At 44.9% G+C, this 12,128-nt stretch overlaps 2 protein-coding genes across 2 annotated transcripts in view; both read right to left on the reverse strand.

Annotated features, from left to right (window-relative positions):
- Positions 1-5,498, reverse strand: part of FAM180B (family with sequence similarity 180 member B) — an 8,391-nt gene extending 2,893 nt beyond the window's left edge. Inside the window, exon 1 of the mRNA XM_009647618.1 lies at positions 5,405-5,498. Coding sequence (XP_009645913.1) covers positions 5,405-5,498 — 94 coding nt within the window. The remainder of the gene's footprint in view (positions 1-5,404) is intronic.
- Positions 5,499-5,911: 413 nt separating this feature from the next.
- Positions 5,912-12,128, reverse strand: part of NDUFS3 (NADH:ubiquinone oxidoreductase core subunit S3) — an 8,561-nt gene continuing 2,344 nt past the window's right edge. The window contains exons 2-6 of the mRNA XM_035902947.1: positions 11,132-11,278; positions 10,714-10,863; positions 8,737-8,862; positions 8,328-8,447; positions 5,912-6,154 (exon numbers count right to left, since the gene is read on the reverse strand). Of these exons, the coding sequence (XP_035758840.1) occupies positions 5,987-6,154; positions 8,328-8,447; positions 8,737-8,862; positions 10,714-10,863; positions 11,132-11,278 (711 nt within the window). The 3' untranslated portion in view covers positions 5,912-5,986. The remainder of the gene's footprint in view (positions 6,155-8,327; positions 8,448-8,736; positions 8,863-10,713; positions 10,864-11,131; positions 11,279-12,128) is intronic.

A 12,128-nucleotide genomic window follows, 5' to 3' on the forward strand; every position in this document is an offset into this window, starting at 1 on the left:
GCCGCCCCCCCCGCGGACGGTGCTCCGCGTGAAGGGAGAGTGGTTTGCTGGGGCGTCTTCCCTTGCTGCTTCTGGTCGCAGCAGCCTCCGTTGGAACGGATCCATCTTTCTGTGTTTCTGGTCACAATCCTGGGAAGGGCTTGCAGTTTGACTTGCTGACCCCGAAGGATATTTTCCATCATATTTTGGAAACTTGGAAGACTTTGTTGTGAAGTTTTTGGCAGAATGGTTTAAGCTTATTTTCCAAAGACTAGTTTCCCACTGCGATTTATTATAGGAAGCTATTAGTTGCAAGAAATTTCACTGCACAGGATTGCCTCTGAGCAAGGGGGGGAACTCCTGGTCCCTTCAGCCTCCACACAGTGCCTCTGCCACATCTCCGTGGCGCTTCTGATCAGCTCCTTGGCTTAATTTTCAGTTTTCCTTTTTCCTGAGTCTGAAAATCTGCAAACAATCCTGAAATGTCACAAACAGATAAGGCCAGCAGTCTGCGCAGATCCATGGAAGGGCAGTAGCAGCCAAAATATACAAGCAGGCAGAAGAAATGTCACTTGTTCCATTCTGTATCAAACCTCCTGGAGGGGGAACTCAATATACTGACCTAGCAAACAGCAAGGATCAGAGTCTGCCAGGCTTTAGCACCTCATCATTCTCTCCTGTGACAAGACTTCTGGGTTACGACGAGCACAACCTACTTCAGATGTTGTGAATTATACAGGCGAAACTTCATCTGATTCCTTTCGTAGCAGATATCTGTTCTCTACACATCTTTGCACTTTTATTACTGCCCAATCCCCAGTCAAGCTGATAGGTATTTCTACTCTGTATGGCACAGTATTGTCCTGGGTTCTCCAAAAGGTTCTTGGATGCCAGGATTATACAAATAAGTAATAATATGTATAAATAAGTAATAATTCCATCTGCCTCAGGTTAAAGGTGTTCTTTGGGGAAAGAAGTCTGCCTGGAAGAGAGAGGAGGTGGAGCTGAAACGCAAACCTTTTTCAGCAAGTTACAGGGTGTCAGTTTGTAGTGACTGCTGTCACCAGATAGATAGTTTGCTGAGGGTAGGGATGATGTTCCAGCCAGTAAGTTGTCAGCGCGCAAAGTAGCAAGTCTTCTGAAACTTCCAGGGTCTGCAGTTGTACCTGGCAATATGTGGGGTCACACCAGCTATGAAGAAAAGCAGCATAAAATGGAAGAGTCCTGCAGATTTATCAAGGGAGGAGGAGCCCTCAATATCCAGAGCCATTCTTACCCTCAGTTTGAATCAAAATAAGACCTGGGTCTCTGTCATAGCCTTGGCTACCTTCAAGTCAGAGTATGCTTCCTTCAGTTTTCATTATTTTCTGCTGCTTACACTTTAGTTACATGCCTTTCTCCTGGGATGAGACATCTTTTATTAAATTGTGAATAATACACTACTCAAGAGGCAGACTCTGATGACCCATCTGTGAAGTGAGATGGATGTGCCTTCTGTTTTGTGCCAGTCCCCTACAATTCACAGTGTACACAGGACTTTGTCTAGAAGTCAGTACGCATGGGCCATGAAATAGCCGCCCCTGACCATGCAGCACGTGACACAAGGAGGAGTCCAAGATTTTGGCCAACATCTGTGAAGGCTGTATATGATTTTGTCAACAGGAAAATTTCCTAGGAACAGCTTGCAGCTGAAGTGCCTAGAGGAAGATACACATGTTGGTGTGAGGGAGAAGAGAAGAGGCTCAGAGGCTGTGCTTAGGTGACTGATACAGTGGCAAGCAGGGGACAAGCGTCAGTGGTAGGTGCTGCCTTGAGCTGAGGGGATTTTGTAGAATTGCCTCACTATCCCACACAGAAAGGCAATTGAAGAGTGATAAACACGTGCCTTGGTTGTTTGTAAAGCAGCAGTAGTTATGTGGCACACAAAAACAAGCCTGATTTTCTGACAGCTTGCACGTAGTCCCCGCATGTGCGATGGCAATGTTAGGTGGTGCACCTGCTCCTCCAGAGGGATTTTGTCCTTGCCAGGTATTCACAGCTGAGTGTGCACAACCCTGTCCCTCCACACTCCCCCTGGTCATACCGTCTGTCGTAGGAGCAGTCACATCAAGCCAGGTTTCCGCAGGGGCACCTTGACTGGTTTCATGCTTTCCATCACAACCTTGTGAAGCAAGAAGATGGGAAAGGAGAAAAAGATAAAAGGGATCAAAAACTGGAGGAGCTGGTTGGAAACTGATGCAAATTTGTTCCAGGTGGCTGAAGCTTTGCCTGTCACAGGAGAGCTGGGGCAATGGAGTGAGAAACTATTATGGAAAGAAAGCAGTGAGGTGGCAGCCACCCTAACCTCAGTTTGCTGCAGTCACAAGTGGCAGCATCTGCTGGGAAGAATTCCTCTGGTTCTTACATTACAGACTCCTGCAGCCCTGAATACTTGTGTCTGTTTGTTGGCTTATTTAGCACCTCTATTCACCATTACATTGTTTGTACAGGCCTTTTATTTCATCACCTTGTTTGGATCTTTGATTTTTCAATGGTAAACATAGCTCTGTTTGTACAGCTGAAGCTATCTGTCCTCTCAACAAGGGTAGATTGCTGCTGCTTCCTTGCCCCATTGCAGATTACATCTGTGTGCTGGGACAGGCATCTTGCCACAGGGACCCACACAAGCTTGTGCTTAGAGACACGTGCGGTCCAGGGCAGCAGCAGCAGGCACAAGTTGTGGTTAATACAGCACCAGAAGAGCCTCTTTGGGAGGGAGGTTTCTTTGAGATAGGACTGCAGGGAGACCGGCAGCACCTTCATGAAAGGGAAATTCTGCTTATAGAATTGGAGAAGCCTCTTGCTTTGAACATCTTGCCCAGAACCTGGGAGACCACAGTCCCCAGCCTGGGCCTGTCTGGCAGGTGCTTGGGGGAGGAAGATGAGGCTAAGGAAAGAGGGGAAGAAAGAAGAAGATACATGGCTCCCAGGGAAGGTGAGGTTTGAGTCGCAGGAGGCAAAGGAAGAAAACCTTGAGGGAAGTAGGAGTGAAGCACTGTCTGTAAGAAGACAGGACCTTCACTGTTATACTCGTATTTTCCAGGTATGTTGCTGCTGGTCCTTGTGCAAACGCTTTCCTTGTCTTTTTTTCTTTCCATTTGTGAGCTGCATCCCATGCTTGAAGAAGTAATGGACTGTGTAACAGTGACAGAGAGGGCCCCATCCCACTGCACCTACTGCACATAAGGACCCTCATGTGCCTCATGCCTCGCACAACTTGGAGAAGATGTAATGGGATGCCATGTGATGGGTGGTATGGGGCATGCTGTCATCCAGCCTGTCCCTCAGCACTCCCGTAATCTCTGTTCTGCAGGAGTGCAAGGCCCAGCTGAAATCCCCATCTGGATTTTGGCTGGAGATCAATCAGAAAGGCTTATAGAGATGCTGTGGTGCAGATGGATGCCCTGACACCATCAGTAGCCACATCCTCAGGGAGGAGAATCAGCTCACCCGGCTGTAGGGAGAAACACCAGAGTTCTGGAAAACACCAGCAAAACCTACTCAGCTGGGAAAACTCAACATGGTGACTGTGAGTCATCACCTAAAGTCTGTTTGTCCCTGCAGTACCAGAAAATTTCTCTTCTGAACAGTGTGTCTGTAAGTCAGCTACATCTGACTTACATCTCATCCAACGTTTTCCGGCAGTTGGGAAATCCAACCCAGGCAAAACAAGCCTCACGGTGGCTGGTAGCATGGACCAGGCAGAGACAGAGGATTTGGAAGACAGGTCTGTGCTTGACCGAGCTGACCACAGCGTTGCCCAGCATGAAGCAAGTGCCCACCAGCCACGAGGAGCCCAGAGCCAGCAGGCTCCGTGGGCAAGGATGGCCCCTAGGGCTCAGGAGCAGTGGAGGAGGTAGCGTGCAACAGTGAGGCCGTGTAACCTCCTGTGCCCTGGGATAATGCATATGGGTGAGTAAATAGCACTCTTCATAAGCTCCCAGGCTTCTCTAATGAGAAGAGATTTGGGTCCATTAGCAACTATTCCTAAAGACCTACTAAAGATCTGCTGCAGCCAATGCCCGTCCCCACAGGGCTGGCTACTTTGACTCCAGTACGCTCACTCTTCATCAAACCTTGCATTTTGTCTAACTTGACAGGGCATTGTGTCTTACATTTCTTCATGTTACGTCAGTCAAATTCTCCCTCTGCACAAACACTATGTTTAAATGGCAGTTTTCCTTCTGTTCCTGCTACCATCAGCCTTCTGATTTATCGTACTGGGAAATACATATTTTTTGTGATACGCAGATTGTGAGTCTTGGCACAGTGCCTGAAGAAACCTAGGATGGGGGAGGGAGAATGTAGAGGGGAAATGTGATTTATAAAGAATTTTCACAGTAACAGAAGTGGTGCCAGGGAACTTTTCTCTCTTGTGCAATAGGCATCGGCATGCAAAAAGAGCCACTGCAACAGAAAACAGAACCAGCTGTGGAACATGTTCTAGGAAGGACTTTTCCTACTTAATCAGCTCCATTCATGGCAGATATGAAGTGGAGCTAAGAATTGTATAAAACCCCAAACTTCTGCTGATTTGTGTTCCCTTCTCTTTCCTCTTTCCCATAAAGAGCTGTAACTTTTAAGGTGAGTGGCAAATGTTATTAATTTTAACTAGAGAACACTGTTCTGAGTCACATTTCAAACACTGCTGGTCACAGCAGCCTGAAACAAATTAAAAAAAAAAATAAAAAATTAAGCAGCCCATGCTTACAAGGCTGGGGTGGAAACAAACGTGAAACCTGATTGTTACCATACAGTTCAGCTCTTTATTCTTGCAAACAGATCAAATTCTAGTCACAATGAGTACTTGTCCCTTTTTTCTTAACTGAATTTATTATTGTCCTATCCATTCCTCCATCCCATACTCTAATCTCCCCCAACCCTCTTTTTTAATTAGTGCTCTTTCTCACAATTTAAAAGCTTAAGTAGTGATTCAGGGAATCGCTACAAACAGCTTGTAAATTATTTTATGAAATCTCTTATACAATAGTTTTCAGATCTTAATGAGGTCACTCAGCTTTTTGATGCAGAACTGCCTTACGCATTTTCTGGACTAAGGACAAGGGACATTATTAATTGATGACTGCTGTAATGTAATCTCATTCAAACAGGTGGTGGGTGGACTGAAACTACAGTATTTTTCCAGCTTTTTTTGGAAAGAGCTGAGATTTTCCACAACAGCAAAGATAGTGGTAATGCTGTTATATCATACAGCTCAAAATAATTGGAATAGTGACAATAAGACATTGCTTCTTGCCTATGGGACAAGGGAAGGGAAATATTTTTGACTGCAGGAGAAAGCACAACCTGAAGAAGATGGAGAAAGTAAAGACTGCTTGATTGTGAAGAAAAAGCCAGCATGAGGGAGTGGCACGTGAGAGGTTACCTGCAACTCCTTCTGCCAGAACAGGCACTGACCTAATTCCCAAGGAAACAATGCAGAGATTTCCACAATTGTTTTGGTCTGGATCCAGGTACATCTTGTGTTGTCCTAATAACAACTGTATTAGGACCACTTACAAAAGCTTTGCCTGTTTGCTATATTATTGCAGTCTTCCCAACACCCATCTTAGAGCTGAGGTACTGCTGTCCCATTGCTTAAGCTACACAGCTGCTTCAGTACAGTCTCCTAGTAGGAGCGCTCAGCTTATGATTTATGCCTGCAGGGACAGCTAGCACAAGCAGTGTATATAAAGCATCTTAGCCACAGGGAATGCTTGGACTATATTCAATTTTCAAACCAAAAAGAAAAATCCAGTGTCTCACAACCCAAAGCAGCAGATAAACATCTACCAGTTGGATTATCAGGACTGTAAATTAGCATCCCTCACCTTGTGCTTTTCATCTAGTTTAAAAACAACGTTATTCATGTGACCACAACAGGCAAGAATCTCATATCAATTTTTATTATTATAAATACTATGTTAGAACAGAAAGGATGGTGCCATGCATCCACTCCATTCTGCTGCTATTTTGCATCTTCTTTCTTGGCTCCTGCTTCTATTTTCAGGGGTTCTGGAGCTGCACGATAGGCAGGAAATGCCTCCCAAGGACTATTCAAATCAAACTTGCGAAATTCCTGAGATAGCTCCACAGGCTCTGCCACTACCCGTTTCACTTCATCATCATACCGCACCTAGAACAGTGCAAAGAACACAGGCCAGTCATTTTTATACAGTCCCCATAGCATCTCTGCTATTAGCTATACACAGTAATGACCCAGACCACCCTCCGGTACAGGCAATCCTACTTCTTACGGCACAGATAGGCCCCAGGCCTCTGCCACAGCTTCAGTTCTCAAGACCTCTGGACTCTCCAGGAAAACCCTCCTCTTTGCTAGCACCTACCTCTGGTGTCCTGACTAACCACGCTGAATTAGGAGCACCCAGCCTGCAGTCCATATGAAGTCCACACGGAATAACAGATTTAGTTTGTTATATGACAAAGGAATTTCTCCTGAGTCACTGAAATAAGGTGGCCTGTCCACCTGGCATAGCTGGGGACTACTCTCATAATCTTTGTTAATATGGCAGTTTGGTTTTAGTTGTGCTTCTTAGCATAACATTTGGAATGTGGGACAAAAAGACAAACAGGGTGAAATGCAGGTGAGTACCAGACACTTCTGACTGGCTTGATTTATCCTCACTGTGCCAGTTGAGATCTCCAAACGACAGCTCAGGAGATGCTGCCTGGTCCTCACCACAGGATTTGCTGTTATTTCTGGTTTTCTTTAATCCCTCTGTTCCCTGCAGAACCTCACTGTTTTCTCCTGAGACTCAACTCAGTCTTAGAACAGCACCAAATGTGACTGCTTCTGCAAGGCAGTCATCTGAAACTAGACCGATACCAAACACACTCATTTCACTTGTGGTTTGACACAGACATATTTGATAAATGGCAAGAGTCTGGGCCTACAAAAACTCAAGGAAGTGGAGTTCCAACTGCATTGAGATCAGTTCAGTCCTTTATTCCTCTGGGAATCTCCAGTTTTGCAGTGCAAAGTTTAATCTTCCAGAAGACATGCTAAAAGCAGAAGCACTTTCTCTGCTTGACAAATTTCTTCAGTATACAGCACATGAAATTTGCTCAATGTCTCTGGCCTTAGGCTGTCTTGTTACACATGGTACTTTGTGATGACTTCAAATTTCCATGCAGAAGATCTATACAACTCCTCTGGAGTAAAGACAAGTGAAAAATCCTTAGCGCCTTTCAGACAAAGGATCGTAAAGCAGTGACATCTCTGTATTGAATCTCAAGATCATAGAAGCATTTGGGTTGGAAGGGACCTTTAAAGGTCGTCCAGTCCAACACCCCTCCAATGATCAGGGACATCTTCAACTTGATCAGGTGGCTCAGAGCCCTGTCCAACCTGACCTTCAATGTTTCCAGGGATGGGGCATCTACAGTCTCTCTGGGAACTTGTTTCAGTGTTTCACCACCCTCATAAAAAATTTCTTCCTTATATCCAGTCTAAATCTACCCTCTTTTAGTTTAAAATCATTACCCCTTGTCCTATCACAACAGGCCCTCCTAAAAACCCTGTCCCCATCTGTCTTACAAGCCACCTTAAAAGTACTGAAAGACTCCCCACAGCCTTCTCTTCTCCAGGCTTGTTCAGCCCCTACTCTCTCAGCCTATCCTCACAGGAGAGGTGCTCCACTCCTCTGATCATTTTTGTGGCTCTCCTCTGGACCTGCTCCAACAGGCCAGTGTCTTTCCCATGCTGTGGACTCCAGGGCTGGATGCAGGACTCCAAGTAGGGTCTCATCAGAGCGGAGTAGAGAGGCAGAATCACCTCCCTCGACCTGCTGGCCACACTGCTTTTGATGCAGCCCAGGACATGGTTGGCCGCCTGGGCTGCGAGTGCACATTGCTGGCTCATGTCCAGCTTTTCATTCACCAGTACCCTCAAATCCTCGGAAGGGCTGCTCTCAATCCCTTCATCCCCCAGCCTGTATTGACACCAGGGGTTGCCCCAACCCAGGTGCAGGACCCTGCACTTGGCCTTGTTGAACCTCATGAAGTTCACATGGGCCCACTTCTCAAGCTTGCCCAGGTCCCTCTGGATGGCATCCCATCCCTCAGGCATGTCAACCACACCACTCAGCTTGGTGTCATCTGCAAACTTGCTGAGGGTGCACTCAATCCCACTGTCTGCATTGTTGCTATTAAGATATTGAGCAGTACTGGTCCCAGTACAGACCCCTAGGAGACACCACCTGCCACTGATCTCCACCTGGACATTGAACCATTAAGAGATAAGAGTATTGGATATATTTGATAACTTCAGGCATGAGCATATCTCCTACCTCCACATAACCAGAGAGTGGAAAGTCCTTCCGGAAAGGATGGCCCTCAAACCCATAGTCTGTGAGGATTCGCCTTAGATCAGGGTGGTTGGCAAAGAAAACACCATACATGTCCCAAACCTAAATGAAAGGGAGCCAAGTAAGTTGAATTAGATTAGAAAAAAAAAACAAACCAACAACCTTTATGTATTATGTCCACAAAACTTCAGTTACATTCCTGGCTTTGTACAGTGCCAACAAAACTGACGAAGGAACTCATTCAAAAGCAAATCAAACACCCTTTTATCTCCTATTCTGAAAAGGCAGCCAGGGAAACGCTTCTCTCTTTCTTCCTCAGGGCCCTGGGAATCAGTTTAATCAGGAAAACACAGCCCTTCTCCACAAAGCTGCCAAGTATGCTGGCACTCACCTCTCTTTCATACCAGTTTGCTGCCTTGTGCACAGACACTGCTGAGTCAACAGGTGTCAGCTCATCAGTGTATGTCTTCACGCGGATCCGACTGTTGAACCGCAGAGACAGGAGATTGTACACAATCTGAAGCAGAATAAAAGGCGTCATTGGTCTTGTTCGGCATTTACGGATCTCTTTGCAGTACAGTACTGGCTAAGCAAAGACACAGGAAGACTATTTCAAATATTCTTTATCAGCAGAATACCATTCAGCACTTCAGAGCTGGGTACTATTACAACTGAGGTTCCAATAGCTTACCACTTTGATCCTTAGAAGTGTAACAAAAAGGATGTGAGATTTAGAAAACATGACTGATGAAATAGAGACGGATACTAAATCTTAAAAAAGAAAAAAGAGAATACTGAAGGGATGGAGACACTTGAACATAGTCTTTCAATAGTCTGTCACAAAGAAAATGGCTATCAATTACTCTCAGCATCCAGTGGAAGAAAGCGAAGAAGAAATACACTTAATTTTCAGAAAGAAGTTGGATACCAGGGAAAATTTCTAACTCTTCTGGTGATGAAGTACTAATAAAAAGGCTGCTTATGAGGATTTCTAGGACCTCCAGGACAGGGGGAATACTTACTGCAAGCAAACTGAAAGAAACCCAAAACCTCTGCAAGAAATTGTGTAGTTGCTTGTTTGATGCTGCCTCTGTGAAGATGGCTGGAAAAGGAGAATTCATTAAGGTCTGTATTTCTATTATTTCAATGAATCTACGACCCCAATTTTTAAAAGAGAAATCCTGAATTAAAAAGTCTTCAACTTCTTCAGAGACTGGAGGCCTTTGAGGTAAAGAAACGCTCTCTACAACTCTCAGGACTTCTGCCTAATCATGAGTTACTGAAAGTCAAAGCTGTTATTAGCAAAGCAAAAAGGAGCTACATTTGAAAACAACAGAAATCTGATTAGCTAATACAGATAAGGCAAACCCGCCACGCCTTGCCTTCTGAGGAGCTGTTGGTAAGTGATTTAATACCACAAGATGAACCAAAGAAGGGAAATAAATCAGCTACTTTTCATTATCCTTGTTGCTTGATGGGAACTAACAATCTACCAATTCACTTCTCTTGTCCGGAAGACAGTCTGCCTAGATTAGACAAGAAAAGACAGACATCTCTTCATCCATAAGGCTGCCCGAGCCACAGTCTCCCACAGCATGTGAGCCCTAGGGATTTTCTGCTGCTGTTTTTTATAGGTTAAACTAGAGTAATGTCTTTGCAACAATACTGTGAACAAAGATTTCTAACAGTAGGTGAGAAGACAACATGCTGAGTCTGTGGTTTCCCCAGAGATGTACCTTTTCTTTTTCTGTTTGCAGCTGCAATTTTTCTGCAGCTGAAAAGCTATATGGCAAGATTTTCAAAAGCATCTGTGGAAACCCAGTCTCCAACATCCACTGAAAATCAGTAGAAATTCCGTGTCCCAAATCTTCCAAGAGCTTTCTGAAAATCTGCCTCATCTTCTATTTGGTCCCAACTGTCAGAGAATGTTTTTAAAACAACTAAATAGTTGTTCTGTTTTGTTTTTTAAAAAGAGGAAAATTGTTAAGAAGATGGGATCTAAAGAAAAACATGACCAGTTGTGTCAACAGCAGCTGACAGGCCTAAGTGGAAGGAGGAAAAGCACCAACTCTCATCCAGCCAGAAAGAAGTCTCTAGACACTTTGGTAAAAGCAAAACACACAAAAAAAAATAAAATAAAAGAGAGAGACTTTCAGAAGAGGACAAAAGGAAAGCTAGACTAGGAACCCACGCAGTATCAGTCCGGCTACTGCTTCCATGATCAACAGATGAAACAAAACCCAGCATTTCAGAGTGGATTTTCTTTTCACTGTCAGAAGGGAAAAAACATGGTCAAAGCTGCAACAGCACCCACAGCCATCAGCACTTGTGAGAATCTGAGAGTCCTGCACCTATGAGCAGTTCTTACCTCAAAGCGGTATTGCCGAGATGGGACATCAACAGCAGTCAAGTCAGCCAAGGATTTGAACTGGGCATTAGTGTGATCTCGAAGGAAGGTCAGAACTGGAATGATCCCATCTGGATGGATCAAAAGTTCCAGCTCATTGAAACAGGTCACCTGATGAAAACAGTGGGAAGGGCATGAATATAAACACCAACAGGGCTGAACATTACACTGAATCCAGCAGGACACCTAAACAAACAGAGTAAGTATATTGTACAGCAGACATATGACATCAGATAAAGGGGCTTAATAACGGCAGTAACTTTCATGTCATTCTGACAATCTTTCTTTCTCAGAACAACTTCTGAAAACATCCAACAAACAAGTAGTGTGTTCACTGGGTCCTGTCCCCCCCAAAACCAATTACTTGAACAGCACCTACCTGTACTTGCTGGACATACTTGGGCAGAATCTCAGCCACGTACTCCCCAAAAGCACATAGCTGCTTCTGTTCTACTTCATTTTTTGGTCTGACAGTAGCTAAAGAGAAAAATAAAGTTCCCAAGATTATGGCAGGGAATATAGAAAGCTACAGAAAGAGGAGTGGTAACTCCCATCCCTCATTTATAAACCCCTTTAACCAGTCTAGCTGCCTCTCAGTAGCTCTGGCAGAAGTCAGGCAGCTTCAGGTTCAAGTAACCTGCAAAGCTTACTTATGGCAAATCCGAAGCTAAACATAACATATACGTATAGCAGAATAAATAGGATGCTGCAACAGAGACTAGACTATAGGAACGTACACGTGTTGTGGTACACAGAACATGGAACTAGAGACTTTGATAAGGAAGGAAGTTTGCATCAGTGCTAGACAAAAATGTTTTTGTGCAATGTAAATGCAGCACAAGGAAGGGTCCAACAAGGTGACAGAGAAGCAAATAACAAGATGCAAAAGAGAGAGGCAGAGATGGCAGAACAACCTGAACCTTAGATACCGCTCATGACATTCAGCCTGGGCATAGAAAGGATCTTTTTTCCTGAATAAAATAATCCTGCTTTTGTTTGACATGGCAGCACCTAAGCAACCCCCTCATCAGCAAAACACCCTAGGATCTCATGTCGCTTTTTTTGTTGTTGTTATGATTACAAATACTCCTCAAGATTTCAGGGCAACGAGGGGGCTACGAAGCTGCTGCCCAGGCACAGAACAAACAGGCAGGCCCCACGAGAAAGGATGCAGGCAGGAAGGCGGAGCGAGCACGGCTATCCACGGAGCCGCTTTTCTGTGGAAAATTCAGGTTTATGCGTGAGAGACGTCAACCATTTTCTGACGCACTCACCAAAAAGCTTACACCACACAGGCACCCGGTACGGGCAGTGCAATGCCGGGGCTCACAGGGGCACAAGCGCTCGGTGTCTTCCACCCCACCCCCCTAAACCCA

This window comes from Egretta garzetta, unplaced genomic scaffold, assembly GCF_000687185.1.
Source record: "Egretta garzetta isolate BGI_Z169 unplaced genomic scaffold, ASM68718v1 scaffold329, whole genome shotgun sequence".
NCBI lineage: Eukaryota > Metazoa > Chordata > Aves > Pelecaniformes > Ardeidae > Egretta > Egretta garzetta.